At 35.8% G+C, this 23,386-nt stretch overlaps 2 protein-coding genes across 3 annotated transcripts in view; both read right to left on the bottom strand.

Annotated features, from left to right (window-relative positions):
- LOC107683978 (intersectin-2-like) overlaps positions 1-18,206 on the bottom strand; it is a 42,817-nt gene extending 24,611 nt beyond the window's left edge. Inside the window, exons 1-2 of the mRNA XM_016480083.1 lie at positions 18,051-18,206; positions 4,403-4,463 (exon numbers count right to left, since the gene is read on the bottom strand). Coding sequence (XP_016335569.1) covers positions 4,403-4,409 — 7 coding nt within the window. The 5' untranslated portion in view covers positions 4,410-4,463; positions 18,051-18,206. The remainder of the gene's footprint in view (positions 1-4,402; positions 4,464-18,050) is intronic.
- A 1,275-nt stretch (positions 18,207-19,481) lies between these two features.
- Positions 19,482-22,337, bottom strand: LOC107683989 (39S ribosomal protein L19, mitochondrial-like). Of its 2 annotated transcripts, none has more exons than XM_016480097.1 (6): positions 22,205-22,337; positions 21,876-21,993; positions 20,948-21,066; positions 20,696-20,830; positions 20,218-20,399; positions 19,482-20,096 (listed from the first exon to the last, which is right to left on the bottom strand). In XM_016480097.1, the coding sequence occupies exons 1-6, from the start codon at positions 22,308-22,310 to the stop codon at positions 19,863-19,865; spliced, it is 894 nt and encodes a 297-aa protein (XP_016335583.1). In that variant the 5' UTR covers positions 22,311-22,337; the 3' UTR covers positions 19,482-19,862. The 2 variants fall into 2 exon arrangements, with proteins under 2 accessions (XP_016335583.1, XP_016335584.1); XM_016480098.1 differs by having other exon boundaries at positions 22,265-22,332.
- Positions 22,338-23,386: the final 1,049 nt, after the last annotated feature.

Below are 23,386 nucleotides of genomic sequence, written 5' to 3'. Positions count from 1 at the left end.
TGATCCAGGCATTAGAGATGTCTGGCTGGAAAGAGGCTGCATATTTTACATATTTTAATGGAATGACAGTGCCATTAATAATTATTTACTATTTATTGTAAACCACGATGTCTCGCAGAGGCAGCAGGCAAAGATCTATCAAAAATGTCAGTGTCCAATTACAACCTGCTCCACTTAACATGCTCAGAGTGAGTCAATCTCAACACAGCTTTCACACAGAATGCTGAAGACAAGCCTTTTATCACCTGCTGGTGTTTTGGCTCTGCTCTTAATAGGTGCAGACAGTACTTGATTTGAAAAATACAGGTGTGTAGCAGCTCTGACTATGTGGTTTCCTTCAAAAAGGAACTTTATTTAGTTGAGGGAATAGTTCATCCAAAAATGAAAATTTGCTGAAAATGTATTCACAAGACATAGATGAGTTTGTTTCTTCATCGGAACAGATTTGGAGAAATTTAGAATTACAACATTTACTCACCAATGGATCCTCTGCAGTGAATGGGTACCGTTAGAATGAGAGTCCAAACAGCTGATAAAAACAGCACAATAATCCACAAGTAATTCACCAACTCAAGACCATCAATAAATGTTTTGTCAAGTAAAAAGCTGCATGTTTGTAAGAAATAAATACTCATTAAGGAATTTTAACTTTAAACCGCTGGCCAAAATACCAGCAGAGAATTGATCTGTGCAGCACAAAACTGATCTGTGCATATTTCTCTCCTGTTTCAGATGAGACGATTTTTAAGTGGAGAAAGCAGAAAGCAATATTAGGAATAGAGGATTTATAGTTTAACTAAAAGCAACTGTTTGAAGTTAAAAACATCTTAAAAATGAATTTATTTATTACAAATATGTAGTTTTTTTTTTTTTTGCTTTACAGGATGTTAAGTGATGGACCGGAGTCTTGTGGATTTTTGTGATGTTTTTATTAGATGTTTGGACTCTCATTCTGATGGCACCCATTCACTGCAGAGGATCAATTGGCAATCAAGTGATGCTAAATTTCTCCAAATCTGGTGCAAAGAAGAAACAAACTCATCTACATCTGAGTGTACATTTTCAGCAAATTATAATTCTTGGGTGAACTATTCCTTTAATGAAAGAATGGGGCAAATGTTATCACACCCTCTTGTTCATTCTTTCTTTCTCAGCCTCTCTTTTTTCTTTGGGGAGGAAACAAACTACTTTCAGCTCACTTTTCCTGCATTGTCAGCAGAGCTAAGATTCTGAAAAAGGCCATCATGATTAATTAAGTGCAGGTCTGTGAATTCATGTGATGTCTTTCTTCACGGAAATTTAGCTCATTCAACAAAAGATAAAAACTCTTTGAAAGTTTGAGATAATCAGCCTTTACTTCAGGAAAATGGAGCTACTATTTATGACAAAAAAGGAGCAATTAGTCCAACTTTCAACAAACTAGTAGCACTAGATTAAAAATGATTAAGCTCTAAAGAAATCAATAGTACTTTGAATATGTTTGAAATCACGTTCACTCACACGACTAGTAATATCAGTAGTTTAATAGTCAGCAGTTTTGTTTTATTTTTACATGAATCTGATCGTCTCCTTAGGGGAGCCAGTGTCTTGATGGTGAATCTGAAATGTTCTGAGCAACAATTTAAAAATATTTTACAATGTAAAACATATACTGTAGGCTGATTTGCTAAAACAATTTGCAATGACAAAGCAACAGCTTTTTTCTCTGCAATGTCATTCTATTATGAAGCACATATGATACCAGAGGCAGTAACTACAAGGACACTGAGGATACTCAATGTTAAGTCAGTGAGCATAAAAGCAGAACCCAGGACATATTAACATTTTTGGTGGAATTGTTGGGACACAGCTCATGAAGCAGAAGCATGAATACATTTTACACAGTATTCAAGGACAAACGGTTCCACAATCAGGTCTCCTAACATTGAAACGTGGCAACGGACTGTGTCAGTGTGGGAATCAGGGAGTCTGTGTGATGGTGTATTCAGGTGCTCCTTTGGGAAATTTTAATCCCTCCAGGCCATGCACACAGTGAAGCATTTACTTGAGGTTTATTACTAATCCAGGCCCAATTAGCTATTAAAGTGGTAAGAGTAAGTGTTTCTCTGTTGAAGATGTAGCAGGTTTGCTTTTGTGCTTTAGCATTAGTGCTCAGACAGAAACAACTACACAAATTTAAGATCCCAACTGATATATGTAATTTACAGAAGCATATAAAGCATCCAAAAATACCACACATTATAAGCAAACAATATCTGTTTCTCACTGTGCACTTCCAGGTTGATTAAACTGTGAAGAGGCAACCCTTTCCCAAAAGCACTAAGAGGATTAACCACTACACACATATACATAAACAAACGAACAAGTATTCACAGAGAAAAAATAAGCTCGCAGACACACACACACAAAGAACACATTCATAAAAATGTCCAAAATGTTCCTCACAGTGCTGAAATTAGCATTTATTTGGGATGATGTAGCAATTTAGCTTCATAGCCAATTACACAAATATGACTTATGTCAGGAACCAAACACTAGTATTTAAACCTGCAACCTCAGCTTTCCTACTTTTACCACCACCATGATGCAGCCTTCAACAAATAGACCTGAAAATCCCTCCTGGGATTTTCTTAAAGTCAGGAAATTGTAGCTAAAGAATAAATGCTTAAATTTTGCTTTACTTTAAAGTCACACATCAAAACACACCCAAGATATTAAACAAACTCCACTCACCCTGCCTGCTCTCTTTCTCTAGCTTATCTTGGACTGAAAGATAAATATTTTATTAAAACCTTAACGAGAGCTGACTTGAACCACATCAGACTGGTGTCTCAATCAGTACATCTGAAAGGCTCCTTCAGATTTCCCTCACAAACAAGTATAAAGGTATTACCAAGTTTTTGGACACAAATGGATTTTGATATACATTTATTGTACAGAATTTGTTTGGCGCTTTTATTCAAAGTATCTTTCACTACTTTCTGTGCCTTCTTTTCTGGTAATACATTATACCATTGTAAAACTATGACATTCTATGAAGTACCATGTAAAAACTATTAAATATGAATATTATAGTAATTCAGTATGATGGTATAATTCAAAGCACCATGGTACTGTATTACTATGCTTTACCATCACTGGTAGAATGGTGCCACCACAGTTGTGATGTAACAGAAGTAGTGACCGATCTTTTCTTCTGAGACATACATCCGAGTGAAATGGATTATTAAGAAGAAAAAATATAGGGCAGGGACTTGGTCCAAATCATAGTTTTTTATTGGATGGAGGCATATCAAAAAGCTTGCAGTCGATTGTAAGGGGCGGGGTTTATCTGGATGGAATTATTGGACGCCACGAGAGAGAGGTCCAAGTCTAACATATGCATAGATTATTCATTCATGATAAAATCAAAACATGCATTTAGAAAAGAGATGGAGTGAATTCCTTTAACCTACAAATGTGTTGTAACATTCAAATTAATTGACTTTATTTTATTATGTCTTAAACATTTTTTAAACATTTTTTACCTTATCTTATTTCATCAACAATATTAACTTACAAAAATATTACACCTACTAACCTACAAAAGGTACCTCCTCAAGGTAATTAAAAAAAATGTTTTTATGAAAGTGCAGCAAATATTTAAAAAAAAATGGTCAAAATCCTTTATAGAGTTTAGCAAATATTAGTCTGTCCCTATATAAATAAGGAAGCAGTCATTAACAACTTTCAACTGGGTGTGTTCTGTACAAACCCTGCGCTGAATCTAAAAAATGTGAACATTCTGATAACGACATCACTAAGAGTCTGTTCAGCCTTAGAAGATTCTACAACACAAGAACTTCCCATGTTTTTCTGTAGTGATTCAGCACACAAGCCAAATGAGCTGCGTCTGAATTTTTCTCCATAGCCTCATTCTTTTAAAGGCATAGTTCAACCAAAATTAAATTGTGGTCATCGTTTACTCACCCCCGTGTTGTTCCAAATCTGTATGACCTTCATTTGCAGAACAAATAAGATATTTAGTAGACTGTTGGAGCTGCTCTCTTCTATAATGAAAGTGTACGGAGACCAGAAGCTGTCAAGCTCCACATTAAAATGGTCATAAAAATGGTTCATATGACTATATTCCAAGATGCCTGAAGCCATATGACAGATCTATATAAAAAAAAATGAAGTGAAATTTAAGTTATTCATCAAAAGTCAAGTCTTGGCAGTCATGGTAAACATTTACTTTCATTGTGTGGAAAAGAGCAGCTTGAGCATTCTCCTACACATCTCCTTTTGTGTTCCACAGAAGATAGAAAGCTAAATGGGTTTTAAAAGGCATAAGGGTGAGTAAATGATAATGGGATTTAAAGAAAGTCCATGCCCCTGACACACAAAAGAGCTGTGTTCTTACCATTCATGACTGCAGGTGGGATGTGAGGGACCCTCTACACGACCGGCTGGCTAATACTCATCTGGAGAAACAGAGAGAGAGAGAGGATTTTACATGCAGACAAGCAACAGAGGACACACTATGATGGGAAAAGAAAGAGGTGAAGCAAGAAAGAGACTGTGAACAAGTGAAAAGGATTAAATGGGAAGAAGAGAACAAGTAGAGAGTAATGAGAATGGAAAAGAGGGCTTTTAAAGGATGGACAAAGGGAGATGCACCTCTTCTCAGCTGCTCTTGAATATTTTTGGCCATTGTTTCTATCCATTTTCCTCTTATACTCAATCATGTTGTTTGCCATAACATGCACACACATGCAACAAGCCACATCCCCTGTGCACCATCACGCACTCACACACAAACAGGATATTGATTGTGCCAGAGCGTTTTCGCCTAATGCAAAGCGATTGTTCGTCTCTGTCTTCGCTCTAAAGCCCTTTCTGGGAAATCAGCCCTGCGTCTCACAGCTGAATCTGAGTCGGTGCTCCATGGACAGATTTGAACAAATACAAGCGAAACACAAACTCCCATTACAGCTGAGGAGGTCTGAGCCCATTTAAACACTTGCTGGAAAAATCTAGAAGTCCAGTAAGGGTGAGTTGCGGTGGCTACAGCTACATTCACACAGCAGCAGGTTGTCAGTCCTTGAAGTAGGCCCTAGTGTACAGTACTCTAAATAGTCCTTTTTTCATACACAAATTGTTTTATGTGCTGCATGCATTTCAGTCACAAATGTTAAGGCTTTCAAAGTCTCCTGGATTGTTAAAAATGGCAAAAAGAAAGGTGTACTGTGTGGTCAAACAGTGAGACAACAGGGATACAAAAATATTTATAAATAAATCCTGAAATAAAGTATTTTGACAGATATGAGAGGATGAAAGTTGCAGGACTGTCAAATGCCAAACAATTTAGAATAATAATCATAACTGTTTTAGTTTAGGTAAGATTTGTTTATAAATACAGTAAAAGCTCTAACATTGTGAAACAATGACAATTTAAAATAAGTGTAACAAAGTTCGTAGTTCGGGAAGAAGGAGGCGGGAACCGGCAAACGTTCAAAGAAAACTTTAATAATAAAATAAACACAAAATAGCGCGACAGCCCCTCGCGGATGACTGTCGCGCACAAACAGAACTAAAACCCAAAATAAAATCCAGGTCTGGTCCTCTCTCCTCCAACACTGTCGTCACTCCTCATGTATGTTAAAAAAATATCAACCGTACCATCCTGACTTTTGTTTCTTGTTTCTGCAGTGAATTGGAGCGTCTCAGCACTTTGGTTGGCAGGCCGTCAGAGAGTCACCCCTTACACAACAGTGGACTGCTCAGTTTAGACCCCGTTCAGGACAAAACCCCTCTGTACAGCCAGCTGCTCCAGGCTTACAAATGGTCCAATAAAGTAAGTTGTCAGCATTTTGCTGATTCACCTTGCATTGTAGCCTTTATATGTAACACTCACAGGTGATTTAAAAGTAATGAAATGAAATTTGAGTGACAAATGTCTTAAATGGTCTATTCAGACTTCAGCCATACGTCACTCCAGAAATATACTCAATACTGAATTACGTATTAAAGGGTCACCTTGATGTGGTCTTGGACAATGTTACATTTTCCAGGGCTGGAAAAAGCTTTAGGCTATTGTTCAAAATGTTGGGTCGGTCAGATTTTTTTTTATGTTTAAGAAAAAGGTCTCTTATGCTCACCAAGGGTGCATCTATTTGATCAGAAATACTGTAAAAACAGAAATATTGTGAGATAATATTACAATTTTAAATAACTGTTTTCTATTTTAATTGATTTGAAAATGTAGTTTATCCTGAGATGGTAAAGCTGAATTTTCAGCATCATTACTTCAGTCTTCAGAAATTATTCTAATATGCTGATTTGGTGCTCAAGAAACATTTATTATTATTATCAATGTTGGAAACAGTTGTGCTACTTAATATTTTTGTGGAAACAATGAAAGATCTTTTTTCAGGATGTTTTGCTGAAAATAAAGTTTAAATTAATCTTCAGTAACATCATAAAATATCTTTACTGTCATTTTGATCAATTTAATGCATCCTTGCTAAATAAATGTATTTGTTTATTCATTAAAAAAATAATAAAGTGACCCCAAACACTGACTGTGTGCCTATTTAGTTTCATCATCTATATTGCATGTACTGCAGATGAACTGTTTTCATTTTGCCTAAGCTGTAAACCTGTAAAACCTGGATAGACACAGATTCTTCCTAGTTAAACTGTCACCAGTGTGAGAAAGTTTCATGTGTGAGAAAGTTTCATGTGTACAAACACTAAAAAAAGTTGGAAGGTGATTTAGTCAGTGACATTACAGGCTAATATATTTGTTTACAAGAGAGTACAGCTTAAGGCAATGTGTTAAAGTACTTCAAACGAGTTTACCTTTTTATATACTTGACAGTTTACGTAATTTCAGGCAACATACAGGTTTATGAAAAGTAATCCAACAGTTACAGTAATGTTGACGACTGCATTTTTTGTAGCATTCTCAAAGAAAACGATATTTAAACAGTTCAGCATCAATCTGTCTAACGGTTACTTTAGAGCCATTTTCACATAGTTGATTTAAGTTCAAATTCAATAACTTATCTTTTGTTTTAAAATGGAAGTCATTGGAATGTTTTCAAACGGATTGGCAGTATTTCAGCTGAGTATTTCGCTGCTATGGGGGAGGCAGTAGTGGTGCGGCTCAGTTATTATCCACTCAGAAGTAATATTACATCTTTCAGTAACTGCTCTGTTATGCTAGAGTGCATTAGTATACAAATCAGCATGTCTCTGCACTTTAGCTGTCAGCAAATTTCCCTGCAGTATTGCGAGTGTTTGAATCTACTTTTTCAACTTCTAATTAGTCTTGCATGCCAGTGACTCAAGTAGCGCACAAACCTCTTCCTGCTCATTTGCTCTAATACTGTTAGATCAGTCTGCTATATTCAGGCAGCAAATATCTGATTATTATTTAACATGCTATGCACCACAAATACTCACTTCTGATGTCCTACAGATCGCTGTATTTAGTATTATCAGAAAAGCCCAGTTTTTGAATCATTAGGCCAATCAAATTCGAAGATACAAATTAGTTCTTGTCTCTGAATTTGATTGGCTTAATGGTCCAGAAATGGACTAATTTCTAATTTAAAAAAAACTTCACACAGCTATATGAAAGGTTTAGAGGCCCCAAATCATTTCTTATTTCAACCTTGCAGCGTAAAACTTTACATTTACTCTAATATTAATAAATTATCATAGTTTTTACAATCCTTCTTGGTTAAAAAGGTTGGTTAGAAATAGATTGTCAAAGCTCTTTACACTGCAACAAGCGCTTTGCTTTCACAGTAGGAATTTCAGTTATATTTAGCATTAATCACTAACAAAAACAAAGACTTTCGTATGTAATGGTGCTTTTTTGCGAATTTTTGTCTGCTTAGCACAACAATGTTAATTTACAATGCCACAAACAACTTTATTGCATTGCACTGTGTTGTGCTGCTTTTATGGCTCCCAGGAGAATCATAGCTCTGTAATAGCATTGACTGCTGGATTATCTATGCTTTTATGAGTAAATCACATTTTAGATGATTTCACACCGTTACAATAGTATATGGTACCTTTATTACCTCTTCACCAGCTGGCTGCAATGCAATAAAAGCAAGTTACTTGAGTCAAAAATGTCATCCAACAGAATAAACTATGCAAAACAGCACAGTGCAAAAGATCTACAAGTTCTACACCTTTTTCTGAAGTCAAACTGCCTTAATAAAAAGTAACCCGAGTTTGAGTCCCTGCTAGAGGTCCTTTCCGAATACTGTTTTCCTCTCTCTTCTCCCATTACTTTGTGTCTAGACTTCATTGCCCTATCAAATTTATAATGCGAATGAAGAAGAGAGGCATCATCAGTTTTGCATTAAGCAGTACTGAGGCTTAGGTGCTTAGAGCGATATCTCCGAATTTGATTCATGAACAGCACAGTATCATTCATTTCTGCAGACTACAGAGGTTAACAGTATCATTACAGTGTAACTGAAGGGATCAGATATAAAGGCCTGTTCATCTTGGGTTTCATGTCATGAAGTCGAATCAAAAGCTTATGTTTGACCTTAAATCCATCCATCACATGTGCTATGACTGATCTTATCGCTCATTATAAAACATTTCCAAAGTCAAAGGAATGCTTTGTGGCATTTCAAACTTACTTTTAAAATCAGCAATAATAATAGTAAAAGTATTTAGGCCTAATTGTGGTTCATTCAGACTGTGGAAATGCTTAAAAGCCCACTAAGTTATAGCATCTTTGTAGCGTTCACCTTAAAATGCGCTGACACTCTTGAGATTGCTATTTGAGGCAGAAGAGAAGGGAGATGGGGGTAATGAGACTGAAGATGTGACCCAGGGTTCTCATCCCCTACTAATCTATTGTGTGCAAATAAAGAGTCCATTACAGATCAATAAATGGAGGGTTAATAGACTGATGGATAGATTAAAGAGCTGAAAGCTGAGGCAGACAGAATTTGTGGTTTGGACTGGGTTCTCATTCACACACACTGAAACTCCAAACCTCTTTAGGCTTCTGTGATTGCTTTTACTACATAAGAATGCTCTTCAGTCTTTTACTTTGCCGTACTTTGCATTTCATATTTTACCTTCTGTCCAAACACCTCACTGAATACCTGCTTTTAAATAATAATAACACACACAAAAAAAAAAGATCATTATTAATATTTGCTGTAATAGCAATTATCTCTTTCAGTCTTAAAGGGATAGTTCACACAAAAAATGAAAATGCTGTCATTAATTAGTCACCCTCATGTCGTTCCAAACCTGTAAGACCTTCGTTAATCTTCGGAAAACAAATTAAGATATTTTTGATGAAATCCAAGAGCTTTTTGACCCTGCACAGACAATAACGCAACTACCACGTTCAAGGCCCAGAAAGGTAGTAAGGACATCATTAAAATAGTCCATGTGACATCAGTGGTTCAACTGTAATTTTATGAAGCTACGAGTAGGGCTGCAACAATTAGTCAACATTATCGACAACGTCGACAATAAATAATAGTCGACAAATATTTTTGTTGTCGAATAGCCATTTGACCTCATCTGACCTAATGTAAGGGCCTGCAGTAGCGTGGTTTGACCAGTGTAGCGCTGTAGTGCAAGACTGTAATTCAGCCAACCCGGATGCAGTTCAAGAGAAGAAGACAAACACGCTTTATGAGAGTCGGAGTGTAAACGCAGCTGAACCAGATGCTGCTGTGTATGTGGTGCGCGTTTTCGTCTCAAAAACGAAATAAACACACAACAAAAATGACAGCGGTGAGACAACAGCAGCTAAGAAAGCATCTGATCATAGCGATGTGTGTATGTTTGCATGAGCTCTGCAATCGGCACTCCAGTCACATCACGTTTATTTATATAGTGCTTTATACATGAGGCTGATTTAAAGCAAGCAGCTTTACAGTATGAAAAAACAATGTCCGTGACACTTTCAGTTAGAATTACATCTTGATTTTCTATTATAAATCAGCTATCCATTGTGGAGCAATCTAATGATAAAATATTTTTATTACTGAATGCAAAAAAATAATAAATACATTTTTAAAAACTTTATTACATTAAAGTGATAGTTTGGTTTGCATTGATTAAAGCTTAATCTAGCTCAGCACAGTTTTTATCATTATAACACTATAAGGTGTTTTAAGAGAGCTAATGTTGAAGGTTGAACCACTGATGTCACATGGACTATTTTAACGATGTCCTTACTGCCTTTCTGGTTCTTGAACGTGGTAGTTCCCTTGCTGTCTATGCAGGGTCAGAAAGCTCTCAGATTTCATCAAAAATATCTTAATTAGTGTTCCAAAGATGAACGAAGGTCTTACAGGTTTGCAATGGCATGAGGTAATGAGTAATTAATGACAGAATTTTCATTTTTGGGTGAACTATCCCTCTAAATATATATATCACACAATAACATACACAGTTCAACATGCAAGTCATCAAGCTAGTGGAGTGAAGATGAGAGGAAGGTGAAGTGGATCTCAGTCACAAAGACAAAGTCCTTTAACACACACATATAGGCCTACAGACCACATCCACATACACAGACATTGACAAACATTTTTCTTATTCAGTTTAACCCAATTATTTCATTCAGGGCCTAAACTGAGATTTTCTTCCAGTGGTCAATATAAGGGAATTAAAATGAATATACGCTCCAGTTTCTCTATTGGCAAAGCTCAAACTAAAAGATAAAAAAGGATTTACAATTTCCATTTATCATTCAACTTAAAATACTTATCTTTAGGAACAAGAGAAAGTCATAATTAAATTTAAAATTCCAGGCACTGGGTAATATTTGCAGAAAAACTTCCCTATAACATATTAGAGAGAGTATAAGAGAGCTATTAAAATTTAAATATGATGTTCAAAGCTAAAGTGACTGTTCAACTTTTGTTAAATGTGTATAAAAAAAGAAAAAAGGAAACGTCCACGGAAAACACAAAACTAAAGGTCAAAGAAAAAACACAGTCATGGAATTCTTAGCTCATTTATATTATGCACATAGTCAATACCTGACATTTGCATGCCATTACTAGTTGATTCTGATTCATTTCTAAATCAGCTTTATATAATCCACCAAATAATTTGCATAAAGTCGCACAGACAAACAAATATCATCCACAGTCCATTCTGACACATTGTTCACGATAACTGGTGTTTATGGGAATCAGGGAGGGAGTCATTTCTATTATTTAATTCAGACATTTTTCTAGAACAACTTGTGCTCTAGAGAGGCTCGGGATGTGGATGAGAGGTTCAGAGGTGTAATGGACCCAGGATGAATTGCTTATTAAAAACTTCTCTAAATTCCATTCTCAATTTCACTGTTCTCATGTAGACTAAACTAGATTGAATATTAAATTGGGTCTCTCTATCTAATGCTGCAGAGATGAGGCGAGAGAGAAGAGGAGAGGAGAAGACTTCGTACATCAGTGATCTTATAGCACAGCCTGAAGATCCATGTTTATTAGAGTAACTCTAATATACCTCTCTTGCTTTTTCTGGCCACGTACACACTGCAGCTAAATACATCGTCACTCTTATTCTGAGTGCTTAATCCTATTCTATGAGTGACAACCACATTCTATATCCGAATTCACATAGGATCAATCAAATGTTAACACAAGTAACACTGTTAGTTTATTGCCTCTCTTGACAGTAGTTTACTTAAAAAGCCAGACTCTGTGATTTTGGGAATGGCTCTTATAATCCGTACACAGAACGATAATTTGGAGTGAATCCCCACATTCATCTATGCAATGCTCTTTCTAACTGAAATTAAAGTCACTGTGAGTCTCACAGTTTTAGTGCAATAAATTTATGATAGGCAGCAGCAACATTTCTATTTACACCCACACAAATATGTCTCCCCGAAGCTCTGAGAAAACATTACTTGAGATTCGGGCTGCACAGATACAAAAACTGATCACATTCACTACAAAGACAGAGAGACATAAAATTAGAAACCGCTCCTTCTCTGAATCAGTAAGTCTCTTTATAACAACCAAGGGGTTTCATTAGATAGTATAAACAAGGAGAGGCAGCTACTGTATATTTTATGGTGTATTCCTAAAGTAATGCATTGGTACCAAGGTCATGGATTTGTGGGAACCAATAAAATGATACTTTTGGATGATAAACCTAAATGTACATATCTGAAATAAAGATTATTATCATGAAACTATATATAGTAATTATTAATCTATAATATATAGTTGTTGTTTAAAACCTATATAGATATAAAAATATGTTAACAAAAATAAAAATAAATAAATAAATAAATAAAAATATATATATATATATATAAATAAGTCTATATTAAGGCTGTCAACAATTATAAAAATTACACTTGTTCATATATATTTACATAAATACAAATATTTAATATTTCATATGCCTATAAGATGTATATTTATGTGTATATTTCCTATTTTCTCAACATTAAATGTCTTTAATTAAATGTCCAATTCAGAGATGAAGCTACTTGCTGAGTCTATTTTTTACCCATAGCATTGATTGTTTGAAAGTGTAATAATGACTACTTTAAGCATGCTAAATGAGATACATTTCTGGTTGTTCTCAAAAAGAGTATTGAATTGGGTATTGAGTCTTACTGTGGGGTACTAGAAAGCCTTTAATTGTCATTTGTTACCTAGAACGCTTCCTCATTTGTGTCAGTATGGACAATATCACTATTATGCATGCAGTGTGAATGTGTGTTTCTGTATGTGTAAGACCAGAGCTAGCGTTACAACTGCAAACAGAGTCTGAGCCTTCAAGCCATGGAACATGATATAAGCTCTCCTTTACATACACAAACACACTAACACGCCACCCCACCCAAAATCTTTCAGTCAAAACAGCCCCAAACCTCACATTCAGCAACACTCATGTCAGAAACAACAGGTAACGCTAAATTCTACCAGTGTGAGTTCTCCTAGAAACCTTCCTCTCTCTTTCATTGTGCCAAAGGACTGTCTGTCCCGTCCTTCTACTTCATTTCATCTTGCACAGCCACATACAAATGTCCCTTGAAATGTTAGTGATGGACACCTGCGGCACTAGCAAATCAGCATTCAACATATCACTCTCCTCACACAGCACATGTCTGTTCTGAGTGTACTACCCAGCATGCTTTGTGCAAAGAAGGGGAATAAGGACTCCTCTGTCCACACAGGAAACAAGCATATGAAACATGCCAGCAGAGACCACACTAGCCATTCAGAGAGTTGTACTGAATGATGCTGCAGAGATGAAAGTGAACATCAAAACACCAACACACCAACACAAAATAAAACAGAGCGGCAAATCTCTATATTATATCTGTATGATTAGCAGATTCATATTTATCTCCAGACACTGGCAAAATAAACAGCAGCATATCCACAGGTGAAAAGTGAGGCAGCTAAATTAATGCTAATTCTATGAGTACTAATTTTACTATACCACTGTTCTATTTTCTTGCTGAATTTACTGCCGTTGTTGAAACTAAATCTTTTCATTTGGAAGACTTCTGTTTTTATCCCCATTAAAAAGATGGAAACTGCATACTTGTACACCACTTAATTTGTAATGTCAATTTGGGGCTAATTCGCTAATGGGAGGCTAATTCGCCATGGGTTTCCCTCATGGCTTTAATCTCTGTGGTTAATAATGCTTGAAGACAGTTTTACAACACTAATTTCACTCAAAACACATACCTTAACCATGAAATTTGAAAACACTGTGTGTTTTAAAACGTTAAGATTTTGCTATTGTACATGTATGATTCGTCAAAAACACCAGCTCAAAATATTTATTTAGCAACTGGTTAGCAAATTTTTAAACAACACATATTACTGTGTGTAATTCATGTTGTACAGACCATATTTTACTCAAATACATAATAATAATACTAATAAAAGCTTTTCTAAAACCATGTTAAAAATACCAGTGGGAACCCACTAGCTCAAATTTGCAACCCAGGCTCACTGGAAAAACGTTTTTGCTAAATGATATTGCGATGGTTCATTTTGTGACACTTTTAAAGTTAAATGTCCAGTGATTATCACTAAAACTCTGCTAAATTTGACCTGAAATAGATTTTATTACATTGGTTGTGGCAGATCTAAAATGAAATGTCTGGTGAGTGGAGCTAAAAGGTTAAAGCGCTATCCTTTTTGAAAATAATGTACCACCTACACTAAACTCTACCGATAGCGGTAACAACAGAAAACTTGAGACAAAAACGAGTTCATACAGAGATGTTTAGTACAGTTTTGTACTGAAAAATAAAAAAGAGCAGCCAAATATTGTTATCAAGACGACTGTCAGATTAAATTAACGGACTAGAAGGGAATTTGTCTAAACATGACAGTCGCAAGTACTCCAAGTGCATTTCTGTACACTTTTTTATTAATTGTAATGCAGGCAGGTGAACTGCAGCAACAGATCTTATACCTCTCATCTCTTATCACCAACACACATCTAAAGTGGATTTACACAAATAACGCTTGTGCTTCAGTTCCCTTTAACATGCTTTTTCTCATAGTTCACAGCATGCGTGTCTGTATAAACAGTAGCACAGAAGGCGGGGGCCACTTTCTCTTGAAAGTGCATGTTCAAGGAACCACTTGTCTTCTCTACTGCACTTCATTTTACCAAGTCCACCATCCAACTTTTTTAAGTTCAGAGGCACGTCTATTATTCTTATTCCACGCAGAATATCTTTTTTTTCCTTAACAGAGGTGCACAACAAGCTTAGAGAAACTTTTTTATTTGAAGGTGAACAAGAACAGTAGTGAAGCTTTGTCACTGTAACTCAGTAACTCGATTGATATTCACAGTACGAGATTGTGGTGTTCTGGATGACGCAAGAGAATTTGACGCTCGCAGATTTGATTATATTAAAAAGTGTTTTGAGGACACATTGTCACAACACACCATTTCATTCCCTTTCTTTATCCCTTTCTCTCCTCTTTATATCTCTCTGGTAAACTCTCACACACACACTACTATCGGTATTTAGGGCAGCCAACATCCTCTAGTAGGAAGCAATCCTCTGTGTGTGTCTGTGTGTGTGTGTGTGTGTGAGACATATAAGGCATATTTCTGGGGCACTCCACCCTGTTCCCACTGGGACATTCGCACACACACCAGTACTCGCACAGAACATGGGTGGTTGGCATTCAAGAGTGAAAAATCTTGCAAATGAGATATGAAACTCAAATAGAAAGCATGTCACATCAACCATCCACATACACACTTTATATTAGGCACTTACTTCAAACTGCCTGCAAATCTCTGCCTGAGATGATGTCAAGTCAAATTCACAATATTTAATTCATTTTCATCAGTGCATTCTCAGTTATTCATACATACACATTACATACACTCTAATTCAAAAGTTTGGGATCAGTAAGATTTTTTTAATGGTTTTGAATGCAGTCTCTTATGCTTTCTAAGGCTGCACTCATTTGATCAAAATGCAGTAAACACAGTAATATTGTGGAAATATTATTGCAATTTCAAAATAACTGTGTTCTATTTTAATACATTTCAAAATGTAATTTATTCCTGTGATGCAAAGCTGAATTTTCAGCAGCCATTAATCCAGTTTTCAGTGTCACATGATCGTTCAGAAATCAGTCTAATCTGCTGATTTGGTGCTCAAGAAACATTTCTTATTATTAATTATCAATGTTGAAAACAGTTATTCTGCTTAATATTTTTGTGGAAACAGATACATTTTTATCAGGATTCTTTGGTGAACAACACGATCAAAAGAACTGCATCCTCGCTGAATAAAAGTGTTAATTGTTTTTAAAACAAACAAACAAAAAAATCTTACTGACCCCAAACGATAGTGTACACAGCAATATGATACATCTTGTACACATGAACATTACCACTATTAATCTTACAGGAAATGATGTCATCTGCATAGATCCTTTAGATAAAGGCCTTGTCTGCATAGTGCATATGCATGTGATGTCAGCACAATTCTGACTTGCAAAGGATTTACGTTTTCCAAGAACAATCGCAATAAGGTATAAATTCCGCTGACATTTACACAAAGATTAGGCCTCAAAAATCTCAGAGAGAATCAAAGCAAACATTAAAACAACACAGCATTATTCCAGACCACTGATGCTTTTAAAACAAAATAACTGATTGCCACCCAAGATCATTACATACAAAGCCAAGTCTGTCAGCAAATGAACAACAACTGACGATGATAAATGTAGCCATCTTGACGTATTTCACAGTGGTGAGTTTATCACCGTACCGATAAGAGAAAAGAACTGATGGTCAGCATATTTCCCCTGACCAGACTCATCCATTCATCACGCAGGTTATTTACTACTGCGGCTGGCCCATGCCCCACATACTGAGAGGTTGCAAGAGCCGAAACAGATTGTAGCCTCTGTGCTTTGATTAACAGCGCTAGCCTTGGAGGGAGAGAGTTACGAGAATATATGGCAGTTGGCACACACTACATAACCTACTTCTACAACAGTCTGTGAATCTAAAAAACTTCAAAGGAAATAGCCTGGGTCACACTTCACATTACAGGGTAATCTAGTGAGTAAGTTCTGAGTAATACTATTGAACGACATGATGAAACCAAAATTTCTTTTCTGACTCACAACTATAGGTGTCACAAAGTTGTTTTGGCCCTCTTGATCCTTTTACAACAGGGTTCTATTTTGTTAACAATACATTAGTTAACATATACCAACAATGAAAAATCTTTCTAAAGCATTTATTAATCTTAGTTAATGTTAATTTCAACATTTACTAATACATTATAGAAATTAAAAGCTGTATATTTTAATATTATTTAAAGGAGCTGAGATAGCATGAACTAACATTACCAACAAAAACTAAAATAAATGTATTGCTCATTGTTAATTAATGCATTAACTAATAGGACCTCATTAAAACTATCAAACTATTTACATTAGTTTCAGGGCTGGTTGGGATATGTAGTACAAAATAAGAATTAATTTTAATTAGCTTTTAGATCTTAACATCTTAAATACATGTCTTCACATGACACAAACCCCACACTATTCATATTAGGGGCAAACAGTATTGTTTTTCACAGGCTGATTTAGGGACCAAATGTAATATTTTACAAATCAGCCAGTCCTGAATATCTGGATGAGACATTAAAAACAGGAAAAAGCAAAAATAAGTAAATAAATTAAATAAACAAATAAAAAATCTATCCGTCTACCTACATAAAAACAAAAAATACTATAAAATACTGGCAACAGTGACAACTTTAGTTAGCCTAATGTTAAAATATTTTTAATTGACTTAATTACTCATGAAAAAATTGATCATCAATCTTTTCTGTTTGTTGTTTCACAACCAAACTGTGTTTTAAAAAGTTTTAACTCCACAACATGTGCCAAGCATAAGTTAAAAATATAACTTTAATCCTGAATAAAAATTTATATGTAGGCTAATCCCTATGTAATTATAATATGTAATTCTTTTGCGATTTATTACATTAACATCCACGTAACATGAACTCTGCACGAACTAAGCGTTAATTTAGCAAATAAATGAGGCATCTGTTATCTAACTACAAGTACATTTTCTATATGGAATGAGGCTGGATGATGAGGGTCATTGTAGACACCGGTATCCTGGAAGCAGGTGCACTAGTGGGACAGGTGTGTTGCATCTCTGACGACACTTTCAGCGTCCCGCTGGGAAACACTTACAATGATCCAGCTCTTATGTTTCAGCTTATTATAGAGCTTAAACCGGATTGAGTTGCTGTATAAATTCATAACCTGCACAACAAGTTTGTCCGTTATATGATTGAAATCAATGACAGCGATTCCGCTCCTTCTCGAACACGTTACGGGCTTTTGTTCCGAAACTGCGCTCTTTTCTCTCGGACAAAATGATTAAGCGTCTAAAAAATGCTCATTAAACATTGAACATATAGAATATTAACAATAGACGGCAACCTTTTTGCAAGCATCACAACAGAGTAGCAAACCTATAGGGAATTGCAAATGATAAACGCTTACCGTGCATATCGCGAAAGAGAACGACACAGTGTTATTGTGATTTCATAAAAACAGAGCCAGCGTAACCGAAAATATCCTCGGATAACGGGAGACGTGTTGTTTTGGTATCCAGGTGAAGGACCGGCTGTACCTGCTCACTGCAGAATAGACCGCGCGCGGACTGCGGCGTCGTTTCACTAGTATCCACAAGTGATAGCGCTGACGTCACTGACAACAGCAGGATGGGCGGAGCTTCGCGCGCACAGACGTGCACGAGATTTAGGACAAAATACCATGTCACCAAAATAATGTGACAAATTCACGCTGTGTGTGGATTATACATGTCGAGCACAGGGTCTGAACTGAAATAGCACGTCTGGACATTAGAAGTCACTGATATGAAAATCTGTGCACACCTTTGTTTAAGTGGAGTTTAGCGAGATGTTCACTGAACAGCTACTGTATGACGTTGCGAATTTTGTATTAAAGCACTGCACTGAAAAACAAACTAAACCAGCCTAAATTCGTCTGCTGCTGTCCCAGCCTGAGTTTAGTTAGGTTAGCTTTGGGTTGAAAAGTGCCCAGAACCACTCTAAAGCCATCTTATCATACTGGTTTAAGTTGTTTTACTCAGCTATTAAACTATGAATATTAAACGTATATTAACTACTAGACTATTAAAGAGGAAATAAATATTCATTTACTCTATACCATATAGTAAATGAATATGCGTGTTACTCTTTAATAGTCGTTTAACCTATACATATAAATAACTGGGTCATATTAACAGCTGTGCTTATATAATCTAAGTCTCAGTTTCTCAGTTAATATTATTCCATGAATTCCATTCCATGTAGAAAACAGCCCAAAACTGCCTCCTCCTTTTCATTTACATTATTGAAAAGCTTAAATGTTTCACCAAGGCTCCATTCATTTGATTAAAAAAAAAGACAAGAAAATAAATGGTAAAAACTTTAATTTTAAGAAATATTATAAAAGTTTCCTATTTTAATATATGTAATGTAATAAGTGTACTGCATTAAGCTAACTGAGACTTGTCATAGCACATGCATATCATTGCTCTTTTGTTGATTTTGATTGCTTCCATTGTCCTCATTTGTAAGTTGCTTTGGATAAAAGCGTCTGCTAAATTACTAAATGTAAATGTAATGATTTTTTGTGATTCTTTGATGAATAGAAAAGCTACAAATAAAAAAAAAAACAGCATTTATTTGAAGTCTCTTAATCTCTTTAAAAAAAATCTTAGTAATCCCAAACTTTGAATAGTAGTGTAATTTATTTTCAGACTGTAAAAAACTGCAAAATTAGACTACATGAAATAACTTCTAATCAATTTCATTACTTTTGAATACAGAATTAAAGTATAATTATTTAGGATATTTTATTTGCTATTCAGATATCAATTAAAATTTTTTGGAGTGTTCTCTGCTGCCCTCTATTGCTAACAGTGACTAATTGCAAGGCAGCAGTATCACTGCTTACACAACTGCATTTGCAGACACGAATGGCACAAATATAAGATGATAAACAACAGCAAAGAAATTATTGATATTATTTTAATTTAGGATGGTTATTTGTAGATAAGGATCAGCGGTTGAGCTGGTGAGAAGCATGTAAAATACACACACATGAAAAGTTCCGATGTATCATATGTAGTCATCTGAATGTATCTCCAGAATCCATTTTGAGGCAAACACCAGAACCACATCAGCATGTCTCACCAAAGTCAGATCTTTTCAGCATCTTTAAAGGTGTCACCTCAGCCTCATGTCCCTTCAAAGGGATTGTCTCTGTCCAGGCTGGAAGTGGTTTCTATGGACTGTTCACGTTCTGAGATTTTCCCTGTACCTCCTTGAAGATCTGCTCCTCTAGACTGAATGTGTCATACTCCTTCAGCATATCGTATGGCCTCCACGGTTCTGCCCACTTTTGAGCATGCTCCATCATCTCCAGGGTCAAACATAGGTCAAAGCGGATACCCTTAATGTTAAACTTGGGGCGCTCCCAACGTTTAGACCATGGCTTTGGCTTCATTTTTACTTTTAACTACAAGAGAAAGAGAGAAACCGACAGGAAACTTTTTAAATGTAGTGGCTGAACACCACAGGTGTACAATTTACCATTACAGAATGTTACAGATGAGAAATCTTTAACTAGAATGCCTTACCGGACTGACCGGAACGTCTCCTGTTATCTCATAATGGACAGGTTGCATGTCAAAGTTGAAGGAGCTGTACTCAGGAAGAGCATCTCTCAAGTACATGAGATTGTCGTCCAGTCTCTTCTCCAGCTTCAACACTTCAATCTTACGCATACGTGGATTGTACAATTCATAGCATATCTCCACTCCTACAGTGAACGAAAAATTACTATGCATTTGATAACAAAATGGCAACAAAACTCAAAAAGCATTAGATTCCATGCATAGTGGATACTATGATTAAAGTGAAACCAGTACAAATCAGAACAGTAGGGTTGCAACTGAGGATTATGTTGATAATCAATTAATCTGTCAATTATGTCTTTTAATAATTGTATTATAAATAATTTTTTTTGTAGTTGTTGCAGCACTACCGAACAGATAATGCAACAAAACAAAAAAAAAAAAGTAAAATTAAATGTTACAAGTTGTTTTTTTTTTTTACCTTGGCCATCAACAACATTCCTAAGTATAAAAGTAGCACCCAATCCTTTTCCAGAGCGCTGAATGCAGATTCCAACAAAGCGATTCAAGTTCCCGTTCACATGAGGATCAGTCATGGCCACTGCTAAAATACTGCCTACATGAAACAATAAAGAGAATATTTAAGGAGGAACAGAAAGGGACATTTTTCAATCACAAATCACCATAAAACCGAGGAGTCTTGCAGTGTGTTACAATCATCAGTATTTCTTACCAACGTAAAACTCTGGAATGTTGAGAACTTTCCGTCTCTGTATCATGTCTTTCCGTTCTACTGAAAATTTCACAGGGTTTGTGCGCTGACGAGGAGGGATGAACTCTGGACTCAAAAACCTAATCAGACATTTATTTTGCAAAACAACTGAATTATGAAACATGTTACTAATAAAAGAAAATACTGCCTACATGAAACAATAAAGAGAATATTTAAGGAGGAACAGAAAGGGACATTTTTCAATCACAAATCACCATAAAACCGAGGAGTCTTGCAGTGTGTTACAATCATCAGTATTTCTTACCAACGGAAAACTCTGGAATGTTGAGAACTTTCCGTCTCTGTATCATGTCTTTCCGTTCTACTGAAAATTTCACGGGGTTTGTGCACTGACGAGGAGGGATGAACTCTGGACTCAAAAACCTAATCAGACATTTATTTTGCAAAACAGCTGAATTATGAAACATGTTACTAATAAAAGTTTTATGATAGAAATATTAAACAAATGACAGTAACATCCAGTGATGCAACCTTTGTCAAATTTTGTCAAAAATTTGAACATTCAGGCTACCTTTTAAATGGTTCATGTCATTTTCTACATATTAGGCATACAATTAAAAGTGAATGTTTGCATATTTAAAAATAAAAATATTATTTGCAAATAGCTCAAAATGACTAAAGTAAATTCTAGTTTTTCAACTATTTCTTTCATTATTCATTTAACAGTTACATTCTTGCTAAAATTATTATTAACAATAATTCACATTTCCACAAATGTTGCAAACTACATGTCATTTATACATGTTATATGCTGATTGAGCGACAGGTTCCAATAAACCTTTTCTAATGAACCTGTTATACCTCAAGAAGCTGGCAGGTGTAAACTAAAGCACAATCATATGCATTTACTCAACAACAACACACATACCGTCGCAGAGATGCTTCTTTCTGTGTTTTGTCTATGATAACTGGTTTGGTTGGAGGAGTGAATTTTGGAGGTCCATCTGACGCTGCAGCGTGCCTCAGTATAGACGTCGACAGAAGTCCTAGGAATAAGATAAATACTGTGTATGTGTACAAATCATGTTAGGTATCAGTAATAGTTAACTTATTAATTACAACGGGCTGTAAACTCTGTAAACGCAGTTATTCACTTGAGCAGATGATTGTTTTAATGATCGTCTCAATAGTGGTCTTTTCTGTTATTACCAACTAATATGGACTTGGTAATGGGGACTATAAAGCACAGTAACATACGTTCGTTCTGAGGGAAATGTCTTAAAATTCGTAGCAAGCCCATCATTTCTCTCACCCTACTTGTGCACGCCGCCATGTTTGACAGAGGAGTGTGTACAAGAAACATTCTGATTGGCTGTCTAACCTCAAGAACGATGACTGTGACTGGCTGGATGACGTGAAAACTAAAACGTTTAACATAAAAATTATTTTTATGTTAAATCTTTGGCGTTCTAAACATGAGTAAAATTAATATAGCAAATTTGAAAATTCATTGTGTGACTATGAATAATATAATTAAAAAGTCCATATTAGACCGTCCCAAAACAAACAAATTTGGCTGTTATAAATTATTCTCAAAGGTTAATATAGTGTATACGAAAAGGACAAAGGTGTCAGTGACGTGCTAGTGCCCAACTACCCACCCTCATATATCCCCGAACTTTCATTTGAAGTGGTCTAAATTAATCTTTCATATGATTGGCCCTCAATTATCAGTATCAGTGTTGCCAGACGTACGATAATTATCGTATTTGTACGATAATTTTACCTCTGTACGATGTACGATCAATAATGAAAAAAAAATCCCATAATGTACGATAATTTCATAATTTTATGTCAATTCAAATAATGGTAGTTGTAGTCATAGGGCTTCTATATTCATACACGAAATCGGCTCATTACAAACACTCTAACACTGGCAACACACAGGCTTCCGATGACAGCGGCTCAGATGTGGAGTTAACAGCTAAAGTCTGTCTACGCTGGACGCGAACGAGGCATCAGTTTACTGTCGGGGATGTGTCGTGTCGTGTCGCATCCAGCACAAACAGTCACTGATTATAATGGTTTCTATATAGTATTTTGTCGCATTGCTCGCGTCCAATGTAAACACGGTACGCCTAATTTGCAGGTCATGTCAAAAAGTTGTTGGTTTAGATAAATAGCTGTATTCTGTACGTTTGACTCGTGTACGATAATTTTCTTCCAAATACGATAATTTTGAGCTTCTGGTACGATACTTGGTACATTACGATACATTTTCAATCTGGCAACACTGGTCAAGACGGACAATTATCTTTTGACCTCTCGAAGTGGAACAGATACCAACGAGATCAAATGCAGATGTCGCGTTATTCTCACTTACATGCTGTGTTGCTAATAAACATGATATAATTTCAGTTCTGTTGCTTTTATATGAAG

The sequence above is a fragment of the Sinocyclocheilus anshuiensis genome, unplaced genomic scaffold (assembly GCF_001515605.1).
Source record: "Sinocyclocheilus anshuiensis isolate Anshui unplaced genomic scaffold, SAMN03320099.WGS_v1.1 scaffold637, whole genome shotgun sequence".
Classification (NCBI taxonomy): domain Eukaryota; kingdom Metazoa; phylum Chordata; class Actinopteri; order Cypriniformes; family Cyprinidae; genus Sinocyclocheilus; species Sinocyclocheilus anshuiensis.
The sequence above is the reverse complement of the archived record's forward strand: the minus strand, read 5'-3'. Positions and strand labels throughout refer to the sequence as shown.